Genomic DNA, 18,456 nt, shown 5'->3' with positions numbered 1-18,456 from the left:
CCCCCGCAGCCCGTCGCTCATTGGTCCAGGCCCCCATGATCGACGGTGTTTCGCTGCCGCCTATTGGTTTCGCCAAACCCTCCCGAATCGCCATTGGCTTCTGGCTCCGTGACGTACACCGAGGACGCTCCGCCACTCACAGGCTCACGAGGCCTCAGCTGGGCGGGCGCACGCGTCTGATTGGTCCAAATACCCGACAGGTCTTAGGGCTCGCTTTATGAGCCCACGGATTGGCGGACACGCTCTATCCGGCCAGCCTCCCCGCAAAACGTTCTGTGTCAGTCGCAGGGTGAGAGGGCGGGGCGCAGGCACAGTCTGCGGCCCGGGCGGGGCGGCGGAGGCTGGCGGGCGGCCCTGCCGCGCTCCGTGGCCCAGGAGGCGGCCCCGGCGGGCGCCCGGCCGTCCCCGAGCGCGCCGCAGTCCCCCGCCCCCGCCCAGTGCGGCAGCGGCCGCCCGCCAGCCGAGGTTGACGCCGCGGCCCGGCCCGGCGCAGCCGCCGTCCACCTGCCGGCGGGGGAGGGGCGCCGGCGCCGCGGGTCAGAGGTCGCCCGGCCGCGTCGCTCCCGACGCCCGGCCCCGTCCTCGCCGGAGCCGCAGCCGGCCCCTCGGCCCGTGACGAGCGCCTCACCTCGGGCCGGGTGGCGGATGGCGTCCGGGCCGTCATCTTGTCATCACTCCCGCCTTGCCGGGCAGAGGCGCCGCCGGCCGGCTCCCGCGAGCCCGTCGCGCGGGCCCGAACCCGCCCTGGCGGGCGGGGGAGGCGGAGCCCGCCCCCAGCGTCCTTCAGGGAGCTTCTGATGTGTAGTTTTTGTGCCGGGCCCGGGCCCGGTGTCTGGGCCTTGTTGCTCAAGGCTGGTGCTCTAGCGCTCGAGCCACAGCTCCCTGCGGAGGCGGGCGGCGGCAGGGCTCGGACCGAGGACACAGCCCCGGGGTCCGGACGCTCGTGCAGCGCCAGGCAAAGGCACTGTGCCGGAGGCCACGGTCCCTCCGCACCCCGTCTGTCCAGGGGATGCTCCCCTGCGCCCCCCCACTCCAGGCACACATTCAGCACTGTCTGGAGGTAGTTGAGACCATCTCAGCGAGCAGGAAGACGGCGCGCTGCTAGTGTTAGGTGGGTGAAGCTGGGGATTGAGGTAGCTCGGTGGCAACAGCATCCGCCTAGCAGGCACCAGGCCTTGGGTTCAGTTCTCATCACAGCATCAAAAAGAAAAGGTTGAGCTGGGAGTGGACACCTGTAATCGCAGCGCTCAGGAGATCGAGGCAGGAGGGCTACTTATCAAAACCTGCCCCCCCACCAAAAAAAAAGAAAAGAAAAACTTGCTACCCAGGAGGCCGAGATCTGAGGATCATGGTTTGAAGCCAGGCTGCGCAGTAAGTCCATGAGATTTTTTTTTTTTTTTTGGTCGGTCGTGGGGCTTGAACTCTGGGCCTGGGCGCTGTCCGTGCACTCTTCAGCTCAAGGCGAGCACTCTACCACTTGAGTCACAGCATCACTTCTGCTTTTCTAGTGCTTTATTGGAGATAAGAGTCTCATGGACTGGGGCTGGGAAGGTGGCTCAGTGGTAGAGTGCTTGTCTTGCATGCCTGAGGCCTTGGGTTTGATTCCTCAGCACCACATAAGCAAAAAGAAAAAAGTAGAAGTGCCGCTGTGGCTAAAGTGGAAGAGCACTAGCCTTGAGCTGAAGAGCTAAGGGACAGCGCCCAGGCCCAGAGTTCAGGCCCCATGACCGGACCCAAAAAAAAAAAAAAAAAAAAAAAAATCTCATGGACTTTCCTGCCCAGGCTGGCCTTGAACCGTGATCCTCAGACCTCAGCCTCCTGAGTTGCTAGGATTACTGGTGGCACCGGCTTCCATGAGATTTTTATTTGCAATTAATAACCAAAAGACCAGACGTAGAACTGTGGCTCAAATGGTAGAGCACCAGCCTTGAGCTGGGACAGTGCCCAGATCCTGCCTTCAAGTCCCAGTGCTGGTATCAAACTTTAAAACAAAACAAAACCCCGAGGTGAGGAGCATAAATGTGTGTGTGCTCGGATTGTCATGTTACTCTCTTCCTGTGGTCAAGGTCAAAGTCTGAAAAATCACTGATAGTGATCTGTCTGCTGAGCAGCTGGTTTGCTTATATTTTCAGAAACCCTTCCTGCTGTCCATGAGGGAAACAACCATTTGGGAGCAGAAGGGGGGGGGAAGGTGGCTGGCTGTCCCAGGGGACCACAGGTCACCCCCAAACCTGGCTACTTGGCCCACCACAGAGAAATCCCAGGGGACCACAGGCCACCCCAGACCTGGCCACTTGGCCCACCACAGAGAAAATGGCAACAGGCAAGGTTCGTGAAGTGCTTTTTATTGCAGACCAACCAAAACACTTCTGGTATCAAAATAGAAAACTGCACTCTCAAACAGGGTTCAGGGAGCAGCGAAGGGACCAGGGTACTAGGAGATGCTGGGTCTCCAGATGGGCATGGGGGAGGGGGGGCGGCCCACAGGAAACCCTCCCGATAAACTACTTTCCCAGCTCAGTCCCCAGGGAAACTGCAGCCCAGGATATTAGAAAGCAGCTTCTGCATGCACCCCAGTCTGCAACGCAGAGAGCTGTTTATCAAGCGGGGTGGGGGTGGGGGGGTCCAATCAGAAATTTGGGGAAGGGGGCACGATAGGCTGTGGGGAAATGCCCCAGCCAGCCGGGAGGCAAATGGCTTGTGGGAAGAGCCTGGGGGTCAACGGGGTCCCAGGAGCTGAGGGGTGCCACGGCCTGCAAGTGGCTTTGAGGTGTACAAAAGAAAAACATCACGAGTGAGAAAGAGCGAACCACGGAGGCACGGCCTGCCGGAAGTCTGTGCCACCTTTAAGAGGGCAGACGGGGCCGGGAGAGAGCGGAGCCCCATTCTTTCTTCTGGCTCAGCTCCAATGGGGCCTGCTGCCCTCCTGACCAGCCTGCCCAACTGTGGCAGGCAGGACGCGAATGAGCTGGGCCGCAGCCCTGGCAGAACACAGCTGGACCTGGCTCCAAGTCAGAGGCAATCCATGGAGTTCTCGGGGAGCAGGCCGGGGGTGCAGGCGGGGAGGCCCAGGCCCTTGACCGGCGTGCAGCCCAGACTGAAGGCCACGCTGGGGTCCTGGCTGTCGGGGGCCTCCAGCCTGTCTGTGTTTTCCCAGTTGATGTGGAAGCGTGTCACCCGGGGATTCGAGGCCAGGATGTTACGCTGGAGCTGGGAGAAGTCGGGCTTGGGGGGCGGGTTCTCCCGCAGCTCGGGGTTCGGGTACTCGTTGTTGACGTAGTAGCCCACGCGGATGAACTCCTGGCCGTGGTACGTGCAGGTGATGAGGACGACGGTCACACCCACCGCGTCTGTCTCAGGGATGAGGGACGGGTTGGGGGCGTCAGCCTGGGGGGACATAGCCTGAGTCTCAGCACCAGGTGGCACCCCAGTGTCACCGCGCAGATTCCCAGGGGATTGCCAGGGTAGAAAGGGTGCTTGGTTATAACTGACTCCCTAGAGAACCAGGAGAGGGCTGCAGGCGCAGAGGACGCTGTCAACACGATGGCATGGCAACATGGGAGGGTGCGGAGGCTCAGGGAACAGCAGGGGAGGCTGAGAGTGGACCCCCCCACCCCCCACACGTTTGGTCTCAGTGTGACAGAAGACGGGAGAGGAGGCTGGGCATGGATTATTCTGGAAAGGGGCAAGGACCTCAGCCCAGAAGCAGAAGACAGACAGATTCAGGGTGCACTGGTGTGGGATGAGATGAATGCAAAGGACAGCACGGGCCTTCGTCAGACACAATGGCATTTCTTTTTCTTTTCAGACATGGTTTCGTTATGTAGCCCAGGCTAGCTCAAACCCGGCCAGTCCTGGGCTTTTTGCTCCAGGCTATGCTCTACCTACTTGAGCCACAGAGCCATTTCTCAGTAGTTTATTGGAGATAAAGACTCTCACGGACTTTCCTGCCGGGGCTGGCTTTGAACCGTGATCCTCAGATCTCAGCCTCCTGAGTAGCTGGGATGACAGGTGTGAGCCACCGGGCCCAGCTAGAAGCTGAACCACACACTTTCCGACAAAGAACAGTTCAAGGGCGGGGGTGTGGCTAGGCAGGAAGGGAAGCCAGATTACACCGGAGGCCGGGCTCCAGCTCAGCATCCCAACAAAGAACAACAAATAGATACACAACAGTAAGTGCGCGGCCTGGCGGCTCAGGCCGCGCCTCTCTTACCTGAAACACAAACATGTGCCTCCCGGCAGGCACGGGGCCCACTAGGACCGAGTCCAGAATCTGATCAAATGCCTCACTTTCTGCTGAGCCCACGTAAATGAGTTTCCACTCCAGGTCTGCAAAAGCACAGGGCCGAGTTAAGCAATGGAAATAAATAGCTGAGCAGCGAGACAGCTGAGGGTCTTTCTAAAAGGTTCTGGAAGATTCTTCCAGCTGGATGGGGGTAGGCTGGGCGGTGGGTGCTGGCCCCTTCCCAGCCTGAACTGGGGCAGAGATGGAGCCCCACTCATGGTGGGGACACAGCTGCCATGAGCCTGGCTAGGCCAGGCGACCTTGCGGGGGGGGGGGGGGGGTGGGTGGGCAGGGGGGGGCTCTCAGCGGCCGGGGAGGGGGAATTGTATGGCAGAGTCTGAATCAAGAGCCATGTGATGTCTTCTGTGAGCAGGAGGCAGCAGGCGGGCATCTGGGGGTGGGGGGTGGGGGTAGCGAGTGACATCCACTTTCACACACAGCGACTGGTGCCATGGAACCAGGGGCCCATCCATGATTGGGTGGGGGGTGGGGTGCAGGCTCCAAAGGGCAGGAGGGGGAAATCAAGGCTGTGGGGAGGGAGGAGGAGGCTACCCCCACAGGTGTGTATGGCTAAGCCCCAAGTCATGCCTACTTGTAGACACCTGGGTAAAGGGGTCATCAGTGTATGCCCGTGGCACCCCCAAACCCCTGCATGCCACCAGGGAGGGGGCTCCATGCGTAGCACAGCCCCGCTGGCCCCCGCCGGGTGGTGTGGCTGCCTGCCGAGGTCCAAGTGTATCAGAGGCAAGGTCATGCGAGTGCAGGGGCGCTTGGCAGGGGACCTGGAACTTATTTTAGATTCTTTGAAATGACACAACCCTTGGGCCGGCAGCTGGGCGAGTTTCACAAGCTGCGATTTTCACAGGAAGCAGCTCCTGGACGCCGGGCCGCAGCGCGCATCCAAGCGCGGCCTGGCCTCCTCGGCTGTCACCTGAGCCCAGCCCTTCCTCGATACACCCACTTCCTGTCCCTCTGCGGTTTCACCCACACCCTTCCAGGCTCATTCAGGTGAGCACGGGGTGCACTGGGGTTCAAGCTCCAGCAGGGAAGTTGACGGATTTATAGTCATTTCCCCCACATCCCCCCAAGGTTGTGGGGCTTGAACTCCGGGTCTAGGCCCTGTCCCTGGGCTCTTCAGCTTAATGCTAGTGTTTTACCACTTGAGCTACAGCGCCACTTCTGGTTTTCTGGTGGTTCATTGGAGATAAGTCCCACAGACTATCCTGCCGGGGCTGGCCTTGAGCCACAATCTTCAGATCTCAGCTTCCTCTGACCTGCTAGGATGACAGGTGTGAGCCACCAGTATCCTGCTTTATAATTGTTTTTTTCTGTGTTGCTAAGATGGGGTCCAGGGTGACTCGTGACACCCCCAGCTATGGACAAGAATGACAGACATGTGCCTGGATCTCAAGGTTTTTTTTTTTTTTTTTTTCTGGTAAGGGGTGGCCTTGAACTGAGATCCCCTAATATCTGCCTTTCAAGTAAGTAGGATAAGCCCCAACTCCAGGCTTATCACTACTTTTAACAAATGCAGCCAGGAATGGGTGGTCATATCTGTCATCCTAGCTACTCACAAGGCTGAGATCTGAGGATCATGATACCTGTCATCCTAGCTACTCACAAGGCTGAGATCTGAGGATCATGATTCAAAAGCCAGCTGAAGTAGGAAAGTCCAGGCCAGAAGTAGAATTTTGGCTCAAGTGGTGAACACGAGCATTGAGCTACAAGTGCTCAAGGACAGCACCCAGGCCCTTCATGTCAAGCCACATACACACAAAAAATGGACAAGTCAGGCCCGGTGCTCATGCCTGTTCTCCTCTCCCACCGAGGAGTCTGAGATCTGGAGGATCGTGTTTCATTCCATCTCCAACTCAACAGCGAACAGCTGGGCTGGATGGATGAGTAACGAGTAACTCAAGGCCCAGTGAGTGAAGCCCTGAGTTCTGGCCACAGTACTGGAAGAAGGAAAAGAAAGTGACCTAAGTAGGATCAGAGTTGTTGAAAGAACAGCAGAATTTGGCTAATGCAACTCTCACTCCTTCGGGTCTCATCCACAAGCAGTGTTGCTGCAAACGCACGCACACGTGTGCGCGCACACACATACACACACACACACACACACACAAAAGCTAAGCACAGGAGCTGGGAAGGTGGCTCAGTGGTAGAGTACCTGCCTTGCATGCATGAGGCCAGGCCCTGGGCTCGATTCCTTAGCACCCCATGAACAGAAAAAGCTGGAGAGCTGGGAGGGTGGCTCAGTAGTAGAGTGCTTGCCTTGCATGCCTGAGGCCCTGGGTTCGATTCCTCAGCACCACATAAGCAAAAAGAAAAAAGCTGGAAGTGGCACTGTGGCTCAAGTGGTAGAGCGCTGGCCTTGAGCTGAAGAGCTGAGAGACAGCGCAGGCCCAGAGTTCAGGCCCCACAAACAACAACAAAAAAAATCTGAGAAGCCAGCCAGGCACTGATGCCTCACACCTGTAATCCTAGTTACTCAGGAGGCAGAGACTTGGAGGATCTTGGTTTGAAGCTAGCCCTAGCAGAAAAATTGATGAGATTCTACCTCCAAAATAACCAGTAAAAAACTAGGACTGGAAGTGTGGATCAACTGGTAGACCACCAGCCAAGCAAACAAGCCGAGTGCCAGGATTACAGGCATGCACCACCATGCCAAACATTCCTCTCTGCACATCATAGATAAACTCAGGACCTCCTGCTTTTACCTTTGAGCCATGCCTCTAGTCCAGCTTCTTGCCAGAGATAGTCTGACTTTTCTGCCAGGCTGGCTTAGAACCTGAGTTCTCCAGGTTTCTGCCACCTCAGTAGCTTGGATTGCAGGAATGAGCTCTTGTGTTCAGCTTAGTATTTATTTATTTACTTATTTTTTGTCGGTTGTGGGCTTAAACTCTGGGCCTGGGTGCTGTCCCTCAACTCTTCAGCTAAGGTGAGCACTCTACCACTTGGGCCACAGCACCACTTCCAGCTTTTTCTGCTTATGTGGTACTAGGGAATTGAACCTAGGGCCTCATGCATGCAAGGAAAGCACTCTACTACTGAGACACCTTCCCAGCCCTTTTTCTACCTATTGAATGTCCTTATTTGGCAATAGCACCTGTGGTCATTTCTACATGGTAAAGCAGTGGATGTGTAGCTGGGGTGAGCTCCCTAGTAGAATGTGGGTTTGGCTCTACGTTTGATTCCCAGCACCAAGACCAAAACCAAGGCAATATTGTCTTTCTTTTCCAGAACTCTCAGACATGAGAAAGGCCCTGAACTCAGAACTCAACATCAGATCTAGTGACACTGTGACATAGGCCTCTCCATTAACGGAGGGTAAGCCTGGCAGCGTCCCTGTGGCCCATTCTAGAAGGAATACCAGAGGCTGCGAATGTGGCTTAGTGGTAGAGTGTTTGCCTAGCATACATGAAGCCCTGGGTTCCATTCCTCAGAACCACACACACAGAAAAAGCCAAAAATGGTGCTGTGGCTCAAGTGGTAGAGTGCTAGCCTTGAGCAAAAGAAGCTCAGGGACAGCGCCCAGGCCCTGAGTTCAAACCCCAGGACCGGCAAAAAAAAAAAAAAAAAAAAGAGGAGCTGGGCGCTGGTGGCTCACGCCTGTAATCCTAGCTACTCAGGAGGCTGAGATCTGAGGATCACGGTTCAAAGCCAGCCCGGGCAGGAGAGACCGTGAGACTCCTATCTCCAATAAACCACCAGAAAACCGGAAGTGGCGCTGTAGCTCAAGTGGTAGAGCGCTCGCCTTGAGCTGAAGAGCTGAGGGACAGCGCCCAGGCCCAGAGTTCAAGCCCCACGACCAACCAAAAAAAAAAAAACAAGGAGGGGCTGGGAAGGTGGCTCAGTGGTAGAGCGCTTGCCTTGCATGCCTGAGGCCCTGGGTTCGATTCCTCAGCACCACATAAGAAATAAGAAAAAACCCGGAAGTGGCGCCGTGGCTCAAGTGGTAGAGTGCTGGCCTTGAGCTGAAGAGCTGAGGGACAGCGCCCAGGCCCAGAGTTCAGGCCCCACGACCGGACCCCCCCCCCCCCAAAAAAAAAAGGAATACCGAATGGGCAATGGCCATGCAACGGCCTCTCAGTGCAACTGTGTTTAACCGCCAGAAGCACACAGGCTGATGGAAACCGGATCGGCCGCCCAGTGGGAACTGTGAATCCCTGAATCTATTAGCTCCTGCTGTCCCCTCCTGCCTCCTAAACTAAGTCTTACTCCGCAGCAGTCACGCTACACTTTATTTATTTATTTACGCCCCGCCTCGTTCCAGAAAGGATTTGACCCGGCTTCTTCTATAGTTAGTCACTAGGAGGCTCCCTAATTGAAACGGGAGCCGAGCCGGGGGAGAGGCCGCCGGGCTGGCCCAGGCCCAGCGCACACGTCGCTGGCAGCTCCGGGCTTCTCCAAATGGCACCGACTTCCCCACACGCCGCGGGAGGCCACGCCCCCGCGAGGCCACGCCCCCGCGAGGCCACGCCCCCGGCGCCGTCTCCCCGCCCCCCCGCCCGGAGAGCCGGCCTAACGCCCCCGGCGCGGCGGGGGCGCCCCGGTGCGCGGCCGGCCCTTTCTTAGAAAGGTCCCTCTCTGTGGCTCCGTGTCACCCCACCGGTGACGGCCGGCCACCTTCCTACGGTCCGGATGAGTGGGACACACGCCCCACGGCGGCCGTCGCCGGCTGTGGGAAGCTGCCTTCCAGCAGGTTCCGCCCCGTGCACACCCACGGCCCACACTCGGTGCGACCCCCTCCGAGGCCGTCCGAAATCCGGAGGGACCTGCAGCCCGGCCGGGCCGCCCCTCGACCCGCGCGCACGGCCTGGGCTGGCGGGGCGCACGCACACGCGGCGGGGGCCCCCAGCCCCGCCCAGGGAGGTACAGCCAAGCGGGGCCGGCGGGAGGGGGCGGCTTCCACCGGGGAAGGGAGCGAGCTGCAGGAAAAAGGAGGTGGGGCACCCCGAGGGCCTGGGGACCCTGCGTGGGAGCCAAAGGGAGGAGGGCGGGGAGGGAGGGAGGGGTGTCGTGGAAGGATTCTGCGGGGTGCCAAGATTAGAGGCTGAGATCTGAGGATGGCGGTTCGAAGCCAGCCCCGGTAGGGAAGTGTGAGAGACTCTGGTGGCCCACTCACCAGCCAAAAGCCGGAAGTGGAGCTGCGGCTCAAACGGTAGAGCGCCAGCCTGGAGCCAAAAAAAACCCCTCAGGGACAGCGCCCTGGCCCCGAGTTCAAGTCCCAGGAACTGCGTGTTCACGCGCACACGCGCTCACGGGGTGCCAGAGAGCCCCTGCATGGGGAGGGCGGGGCGGGCGGCGGGAAGGGACGGAGTGGGCGGAGATGGGGGCCGGGGGTCCCCGGGAGGAGGACGCGGGGGCCCGTCCGCGGCAGAGGCCGGAGGAGCGCTTCTCCAGGGATGGGGCGGTCACCAGGGAGGCTGCCCTGGGAAGGCCGCCCGGGGTCTCCGCACGGGGTCTACCTCACCGTCTGCCAGGGCCTCGCTGCATTCAAAGCTGATCTCGAATCGGAAGGGGCTGTGGAAAGGACTCGGGTTCTCCAGCACCACCACGTTCAGCACCGACACCTTCGCCATCGCCGCGCCGGCTGACGGGAGCAGCTGCGGTGGGTCCCGCGCGCGTCGGGGCGGGCCCGGCGGGAGGGGCTGGGGGGAAGGGGGGAAGGGGCGCGGGACGGCGGGAAGGACGGCGGGACCCGCGGCCGCCTCAGCCTCCTCGCTCCGCCGCCGGCTCGCACTGCGCTTCTCCTCCGCGCGCCGCCTTCAAATAGTCGGCCCCACCCGCCAGCCAATCACCGCCAACGCCGCCCGGCGGCGCGCGCTCTCGCTGTGCCAACCAATCCCCGTGCGCCTAGCGGCGCGCGCCCGGACGCCTGCCACCAATGAGAGCAGCTCCCTCTCAGCGTCCTGAGAGGAAGGCGGGACTATCTGTGCACTACGTTCGGAGCCAATCCCTAACGTCTCCGACTCAGAGAGTGAGGGCGTGGATGGGTGGAGTCAGACTGAGCGGCGCCCCTCCTAGCCAATTCTGACTGTCCCCGCAACCGGCATGGCCCGCCCCCCTCATCCCTCCTTTCCGGAAGACGCTGCAGGCAGAGGGCAGCGCCGTCAACAGCCAAACGGTGGCGCGCTGCGCTCACTGAAGAAAGCAAGGAGGTTCCTGCCTGCGCTCACTGTGATTGACAGGGAGGAGCGGGGCGGGGATAAGGCAGGCTTCTGCAAAGTAATTGGGTCATGTTGCTCGGAGGGTGGGAGCAAGGGGAAGACTTGGCTTACGATTGGCCGAAAAGAAGCGGAAGTAGGGCGTCGGCGTTGTGGCCTATGGGGGGTTGGGGGGGGGGGGGTCCTTGTAGGCCTGTAAGCATTTCTGGAAGCTTCTGCGAGGGGCTTGTGGCAGGCGAGGCCCGGTCGGACGTTGTGACCGTTATGACTGTTAGGAACAGTTGAGCCCTCCCTTCCTGCCCCAGGGGTGCCTGGTCTCTGGGAGGGTTGCAGTGGCCAGACAGGGGTTCGAATCCTGGCCCTGCCCATGGGCCAGACCCGCGCCTCCCCGTCCCCAGGCCGTCCCGGCCACGCGACACCCGTGGAACTCAAGCCGCAGAATCGCACGGTTTGTAGTAATCACTCTTTTCAAAATAGAGCTCAGCAGCTTAAAAATCAGATTTTAAAACAGTTAATCCATGAGCAGCAAGGCGCCATGTCCACAAAACATTTCTGTGTACAGAATGCAAATGAAATTAAGGGGGAAAATGATAGACAGCTTCGGTGGCAAGGAATCCCAGCTACTCGGGCGGCTGAGATCTGAGGATCGCGGCTCAAAGCCAGCCAGCGCAGGAAAGTCTGTGAGACCCACTGTCTCCAGTTAATCACGAAGAAAACCAGACGTGGCACTGTGGCCCAGGTGATAGCACTAGCCTTAGCCTTGAGCAAAAAGGTGAGGGACAGCACCCAGGCCCTGAATTAATTCCTAGGATCAGGGTGAGCACACACATGCAAAAAGATGAACAGATGAACTCGAATGACATATTTAATCCAATATAACCAAGATTTGATTTCCGAGTGCAGTCAACATAAGAAAATACTAATGAACCCAATACAGTAGATCATACTTAAAAGTCTAGCTAACTTGGGTTGAGATCTGGAGGATCACAGTACTAGGCCACTTCTGGCACCAAAATCCAAGAGATTGTACCTTCAGCAGATGACCTAGAGTGGCAGGCAATGTGGATTAAGTGGTAGAGAACCAGCTGAGCAGATGAGAGGTCCTAAGTTCAAACCTCAGTACTGAAGAAATATTTTTGGTTGTAGCTAGGCACAGTGGTACTGTCCTATAATCCCACCACTTGGATGGGAGTACCAGTACAAAGAAAAGTTGGAAGCCATTTTGGGTTACACAAGAATACCCTCATGCCTGTAATCCTAGCTACTTCAGGAGGCTGAGATCTGAAGATCACAATTCAAACCCAGCCCTGGCAGGAAAGTCCATGAGACTTTTATCTCCAGTAAACAAGCAGAAAACCGGAAGTGGCATTGTGGCTCAAGTGGTAGAGCACTAACCTTGAGCAAAAAGAAACTCAGGGACAGCGCCCAGGTCCAGAGTTTAAGCCCCATGACCGACAAAAATAAGAAGACCCTATCTCAAAAAAAACTAAAGGGAGCTAGGCACCAGTGTCTGATACCTGTAATCCTACCTACTAAGGAGGCTGAGATATGAGGTTCGTGGTTTGAAGCCAGCCTGGACAGGAAAGTCTTCATGATACTCTTACCTCCAATAAACTATTCCAATAAACTACTGTATAAGCAACTTATGGCTCTGTGGCTTACATGGTAGAATGCTAGCCTTGAGCATAAAGAGGCTCAGGGACGGCACCCAGGTCCTAAGTTCAAGCCCCAGGACTGGCAAAAAAACAAAACAAAACTAAAGGGTTCAACTCAAGGGTAGCGCGCTTGCTTAGCCTGTGTGAACCCAGGAGTTCCAATGCTAGTGCCCCCCAAATAACTGTTTGGCTAAAAGAAGATCTACAGTTATAATTGGCTTATTTTCTTGGGAATTTTGAACATACTTAGGAATTATTGGGACATACTCATTTCTAAATTATTTCCAAATACTGCTTGCTTTATTTATTTTGCTGGTCCTGGGGCTTGAACTCAGGCCTGGGTACTGTTTCTGAACTTTTTTCTTTTTCTTTTTTTTTTTTTTGGGGGGGGGGGTTGGTCCAGTTGTGGGGCCTGAACTCTGGGCCTGGGCGCTGTCCCTCAGGTCTTCAGCTCAAGGCTAGCACTCTACCACTTGAGCCACAGCGCCACTTCTAGCTTTTTTCTTTTTGCTTATGTGGTGATGAGGAATCAAACCCAGGGCCTCAGGCATGCAAGGCAAGCGCTCTACCACTAAACCACCTTCCCAGCCCCCTGAACTTTTTTCTTAAGCCTGAAACTTTACCATTTGAGCCACAGCTCCACTTCCAGCTCTTTTTGGTTGGTTAATTTGAGATAAAAGGCTCATGGATTTTCCTGCCCAGCTTGGCTTTGAACCACAGTCCTCGCATCTCAGCTTCCAGACTAGCTAAGATGACAGGTGTGAGCAACTGGTGCCCAGCTTTTTGTTGTTGTTGGTGTTGTTGCTTTATTCCCAGCCCCAGCCTTTCACATTTAGCCCTATCAAGAACCTTTGCAACACAAGGATATGTTCAAGCCCCACTACCACCACACACACCAGACATCCCCACATCCCCAGAACTTGGCTCATGACCTGCACACAGGAATTTTTTTTTTTTTTTTTTGTCGGTCGTGGGGCTTGAACTCTGGGCCTGGGCGCTGTCCCTCAGCTCTTCAGCTCAAGGCAAGCGCTCTACCACTTGAGCTACAGTGCCACTTCCGGTTTTCTGGTGGTTTATTGGAGATAGGAGTCTCACGGTCTCTCCGGCCCGGGCTGGCTTTGAACCGTGATCCTCAGATGTCAGCCTCCTGAGTAGCTAGGGTTACAGGCGTGAGCCACCAGCGCCCGGCTACAGGAATTTTTTTATAATTTTTTTTTGTCAATCATGGGGCTTGAACTCTGGGCCTGGGCGCTGTCCCTTAGCTCTTCAGCTCAAGGCGAGCGCTCTACCACTTGAGCCACAGCACCACTTGTGGTTTTCTGGTGGTTTATTGGAGATTAGAGTCTTGGGGCTGGGAAGGTGGCTCAGTGGTAGAGCGCTTGCCTTGTATGCATGAGACCCTGGGTTCGATTCCTCAGCACCACATAAGAAAAAAGCCGGAAGTGGCGCTGTGGCTCAAGTGGTAGAGCGCTAGCCTTGAGCTGAAGAGCTGAGGGACAGCGCCCAGGCCCAGAGTTCAGGCTCCACAACCGGACCCAAAAAAAAAAGAGAGAGAAAAAGAGTCTCATGGACTTTCCTACCCAGCTGGCTTTAGAACCGTGATCGTTGGATCTCAGCCAGTTTAGTAGGCAGGATGACAGGCGTGAGCCACCCGTGCCAGCTCACTTTTTACTTTTGAGACAGGATCTTACTACATTGCCCTGGCCTGGCCTTGAACTAGTAAGCTGTCTTCCTACGTCAGATTCCCTAGGATTATAGATATACCTCAGCAAGTCTGGCTAATCATTTTTATTGTATTTTTTATTTCCCCCCAGCACTAGGGCTTGTGCTCAGGGCTTGCTTATGCTCATTTGAGTGATTGGCAGGACTGGTATTCCACCACTGGAGCCAACACTACCAGCCTAGCTTTTTGCTTGTTAATAAGCGATAGGAAATCCAGTGGACTTTTCTGTCTAGGCTGCTCTCTCTCCAGGTCAGCCTCCTGAGTAGCTAGGATGACAGGCGTGAGCCACTGGCGCCTGGCTTTAATTTTTTTTTTTTTTCAGTTTTAGGGCCTGGGCACTGTCCCTGATCCTCTTTGTGCTCAAGGCTAGTGTGCTACTATTTAAGCCAGAGTGCCATTTTGGGTTTTCTGGAGGCTTATTGGAGAAAAGTGTCTCACCAGCTTTCCTGCCTGGGCTGGCTTCGAACCATGATCCTCAGATCTCAGCCTCCTGAGAGCTAGGATGACAGGCAGGAGCCCCCAGTGCCAGGCTGAATGCAAGCATTTTATATCCATGTCAGTCAAAGAAGTAGAAGTGGGGTCCTGGCTTTATTTGTTTAATTAATTGATTAATTTAATTGGAGATCAGAGTTTCCTGGGCTGAGAATGTGGCTTAGTGGTAGAGTGCTCGCCTAGCATGCATAAAACCCTAGAGTTGGATTCCTCAGTACCACATACACAGAAATAGCTGGAAATGGCACTGTGGCTCAAGTGGTAGAGTGCTAGCCTTGAACAAAAAAAGCTCAGGGACAGTGCAGGCCCTGAGTTCAAGTCCAGAACTGGCTACTGAGTTCCAATAGTTCATGCTTGTTATCCTAGCTACTCAGGAGGCTGAGATCTGAGGATCACAGTTCAAAGCCAGCCTGGGCAGGAAAATCTGTGAGCCTCTTATCTCCAAATAACCACCAGGAAACCGGAAGTGGTGCTGTGGCTCAAGTGGTGGAGCGCTAGCCGTGAGCTGAAGAGCTGAGGGACAGCGCCCAGGCCCAGAATCCAATTCCTACAACTGGCCAAGAAAATTAAAATAAAATAAAATAAATCTCCTGGACTTTCCTGCTTGGGCCGATTTCGAGCCATACTCCTCAGCTCTCAGTCTCCAGAGTAGCTAGCATCGCAGGACTGCTGGGACACAAGAATGTCCCGGGGTGGGTCTGCAGAGCGTATCTGCGCCCCTGGCTTCTGTCAGCCTTTGTTACGCCAGGTGTAGCTATGACATAAGCAGTCAGGAGGCCCAGAGTGTGCGCCCCCTGCTCTGCACCCCATATGCAATGCATGAAGTCGTACAGATTTGAATTTTCCCATGCCCACTGGTCTAGAGAGGGCTCGCGTGTGCCCATGGCAATGGCAACAGGTGAACCTCTCTCCCAGCTTTATTGAGAGCCTACTGTGTCCACTGCTGTCCTGGGCTCTGAGAACCCCTTCTGCTATGGACCCAACATTCAGGCCTGCAGGTACACAGGTGAAATCTGCCCAGAGTAGCCTAGCCACTGGGAGAAGTGGGGGACAGAGCCGGGCAGGGCTGTGGAAGTTGCAGACGCATTGAGAGGGAGTAGCCTGGGAGAGTCTGCGCAAGGAATGGTTCCTGAGGTCTGGACACACAGCACAGTCAGTGCCAAGGCCCTGGGGCAGGTGGGAACTGCAGGGAGCAGTCAAGGCATGGGGCTTTGGTTTCTGTAAGGCCAGGGTTGACTTGGGCCTTTCCTCCTGGTGACGCCAGAGGTTTGAGCTGAAAAGGGAAGAAAACTTGAGGACCAAAGTCAGTGGTTCCTGTGTCGAGAGATGCTGGAAGGTAGACTCTGTGGTGTGTGGGGGGCGGCTCAGGTGCTGCGAGTGTGGGGTGCACCTGTCACGCTGCAGCCTGGGAGCCAGGCCTGTCCCCACGGAAGAGCTGGTGCCAGCTTTGCCCCCCCCCAGTGAATCCACGGCCACTCCTCATTCCAAGAAATCTTAATTTCTTTATTGTTTGACTTTTTTTTTGACTCAACAATTTTTTTTAAGCTTTTTTTCTGAAACGTTCGTTATGAGCCTTTTTTGTTTTGTTCTTGTTAAATGCACTCGACCCAAAATTGGTTTGGCATATCGAAAAGGAGACCGAAGGGGGGGGCGGGGGGGAGGGAGGCCCGAATGGACAGAGGTTGAGGATGCGTAGAAAGGGGGCAGAGACAGCAAGAACGACGCGGGAGGGGCGCCGGGAGGGGGGACCCAACAGAAAAGAACGCGAGGAGAAAGAACAGACGAGATTTAGGAGCAAATGAACCCAGGAGCCCGCGGAGGGCGCGGGGAGGAAACCAAGACCCTTGTCCGGCCCATGCCAAGGCACCCGGCTGGCTGGGGTGGGGACCCGGGCCCAGGGTGGCTGTGCGCGGGACGGTGGTCCCGCCCAGCCCCGCCAGGGGGCGCCGCCGCGCAGCCCCGAGGCCTGAGCCCCCCCACGCCCCCCTGCAACCCTCTCCCCTTGATTGTCGAGTGGAGAGATGGGGGGCTGGGCAGGGGAGATCCCCCCCCCCCCCCCGTGGCCAGTTCCTTCTGTCCCCCACTGCCCGGCCAGACCTCCTCGACCTCCCCAGGGTCTTGTGGTGACACTGAGCTAAGAGCCCCGGCCCCCCCAGAGCTCCCCAGAGCTGGGTCACCCCGCCTGCTCCCCACCTGGGACCAAACCACCCTCTTTGGTCTGACCCCTTCTCCCCGAATGGACGGGGACTCGCCAGCCCCAGCTCCCCAGCACCAGGGAGGGGGCTTTCTAGCAGCAAAAAAAAAAGAAAAAAGAAAAAGGAAACAGAGGGTCCCCTCCTCGGGGGCCTCCTCCCCCAGAGCCCGAGGTTCATGGCAGCAGCAGGCTGAGACCGGAGATGTCTGGAAACTCATGGCACTTGTGAGAAAAGAGGGAGGAGGGCGAAGACAGAGAGGTCAGGCAGAGGCCGGGGCACCTCGGGAAATGGCGATGAGGGGCTGCACTACCCCAAAAGGCTGGGAGAAGCGGGGGGGGGGGGGGGGGGGGGGCAGCGCGGGGCTCGGGTGACAGCCCAGGCCCGCACCAGCTGCGCCCGCCCGGGCACCGGGGATGGGAGAGGGCACCCCGTCTTACCAGCCCCACTCAGCCGGGGGCCCCCAGGCCCCTGCACCCCCGGCCGGGGGACGGAGCACACGGGGGGGGGGGGGGGGGACACACATGGAGGGGAGCGCAGCCGGTCTTGGCAAGAGCCTCTTTGGGTGTGAGGGTGTCTCCCCGGGCCGAGGCGGGGCGGAGGGGAGCCGGGCCCTGGTCCCGGGGCAGGGGTGAGGTACACGCCCCGGGGGCTGAGGGGCGCAGGGGCGGCGGAGCGGGGAGGCGGTGACGACGGACCGGATGGGCGCCGGGTTCTTTGTTTCGCTGTTGCTTGAGATTTTCGTTGCTGTCTCTGGAGTGTGGGGCGCGCTGCCGCCCGCGGGGCGCGGGGTGCGCGGGGCGCGCAGGGCGCGCGGGGCGTCCATGGAGAAGTCCCGGCCGCGGGGGGGGGGGGGGGGGGGGGGGCAGCGGCGCCCCGCTCTGCTCCGCTCCCCACAAAGTCCGGGCGGCCTGGCCACGGGCGCCTGGTGGCTTCAAGTGATGAGATTTTTTTTTGTCTTTTTTTTGTTCTTTTCCATTTCGTTGAAATATTTACAGCAAGGGGGGCGGGCGGGCGGGGCGGGCGGGGCTCCCTAGGGAAGATCCAGGCCCAGGACCCACTCCCCGGGGAGACCCAGACCCACAATCTGCTCCCCCAGATCGCCGGGCCCACGGACCGGGAGCTGCCCGGCCACGGCCGCCCCTGCGGGCTGGGGGGCCCTGTGGGGAGTTGTGCTTCATCAGGAGTCGCCCCAAGGCAGGGGGTCATTGGGTGCACGCTGGGGGGCCGGGGAGGGGGCGGCTGGCTGGAGGGCGGGGACACGGGGGACCCATAGCGAGGGGGAAGGAGCTTGTGGATAGTTCCACCTTGAAACCGCCGGCCACCACTGCCCGGGCCCGGAGGCTCTGGCTGCAGGGGGGGGGCAGCGGAGCTGGGGTGCAGGGGATGGGGCCCCGTCCATCTGTCCTGCCCACCGGGGGGAGAGAGGAGTGGTGGCTAGGCTGGACCCCACGGGGGGACCCCCTCCATGCCCAGAGCATCGGAGGCAGGAGCGGAGTTGAGGGCGGTGGGGGGGCAGTCCTCCCTCCTGCCCTGGGGAGGGAGGAGGGGGGGGGCTCGGGGCCTCCTCCCTGCGCTCCCCCCGAATCGAGCTGGTGCGGGTGGCTGGTGGAGACCCTGTGTGAGCCCGCGGCCGGGTCCTGGGGGGGCGGGGCGGGGGGGACACGGCCGAGGGGCCACCAGCCACGGCCACGCCCAGGGCGCCCCCCGCCCGGCCCGGCCGGCCTCGGCCCCTGGTCCGCGCAGGTCCCTCAGAGGCTGGTGACGAGCTGCATCTGGCCGTCGCCGTCGGGCCCAGGCCCCTCGAGGCCCGGCGCCGCCAGGTAGCCCTCGTGGCTGGGCCTCCGCACCTGGTAGTAGCCCTGCAGCGGGTTCCGGGCCACCAGGGCCGGCGGGCGCGAGGTGTAGTAGATCTCCGGGGGCCCGGGGGGGCGCGGGC

The 18,456-nt window shown here is 58.4% G+C and overlaps 2 protein-coding genes across 2 annotated transcripts in view; both read right to left on the bottom strand.

The window, feature by feature from the left end:
- Nucleotides 1–2,329: 2,329 nt before the first annotated feature.
- On the bottom strand, nt 2,330–10,017 carry Asf1b (anti-silencing function 1B histone chaperone). The gene is made up of 3 exons (XM_042693794.1): nt 9,762–10,017; nt 4,214–4,329; nt 2,330–3,387 (listed from the first exon to the last, which is right to left on the bottom strand). Exons 1-3 carry the CDS (start codon nt 9,868–9,870, stop codon nt 3,013–3,015), a joined length of 600 nt encoding a protein of 199 aa, XP_042549728.1. The 5' UTR covers nt 9,871–10,017; the 3' UTR covers nt 2,330–3,012.
- Nucleotides 10,018–17,377: 7,360 nt separating this feature from the next.
- Nucleotides 17,378–18,456, bottom strand: part of Adgrl1 (adhesion G protein-coupled receptor L1) — a 31,674-nt gene continuing 30,595 nt past the window's right edge. Inside the window, 1 exon segment of the mRNA XM_042693783.1 lies at nt 17,378–18,454. Within this exon segment, the coding sequence (XP_042549717.1) occupies nt 18,269–18,454 (186 nt within the window). The 3' untranslated portion in view covers nt 17,378–18,268.

The sequence above is a fragment of the Dipodomys spectabilis genome, unplaced genomic scaffold (assembly GCF_019054845.1).
Source record: "Dipodomys spectabilis isolate Male_0828 unplaced genomic scaffold, ASM1905484v1 ptg000173l, whole genome shotgun sequence".
Lineage (NCBI taxonomy): Eukaryota > Metazoa > Chordata > Mammalia > Rodentia > Heteromyidae > Dipodomys > Dipodomys spectabilis.
The sequence above is the reverse complement of the archived record's forward strand: the minus strand, read 5'-3'. Positions and strand labels throughout refer to the sequence as shown.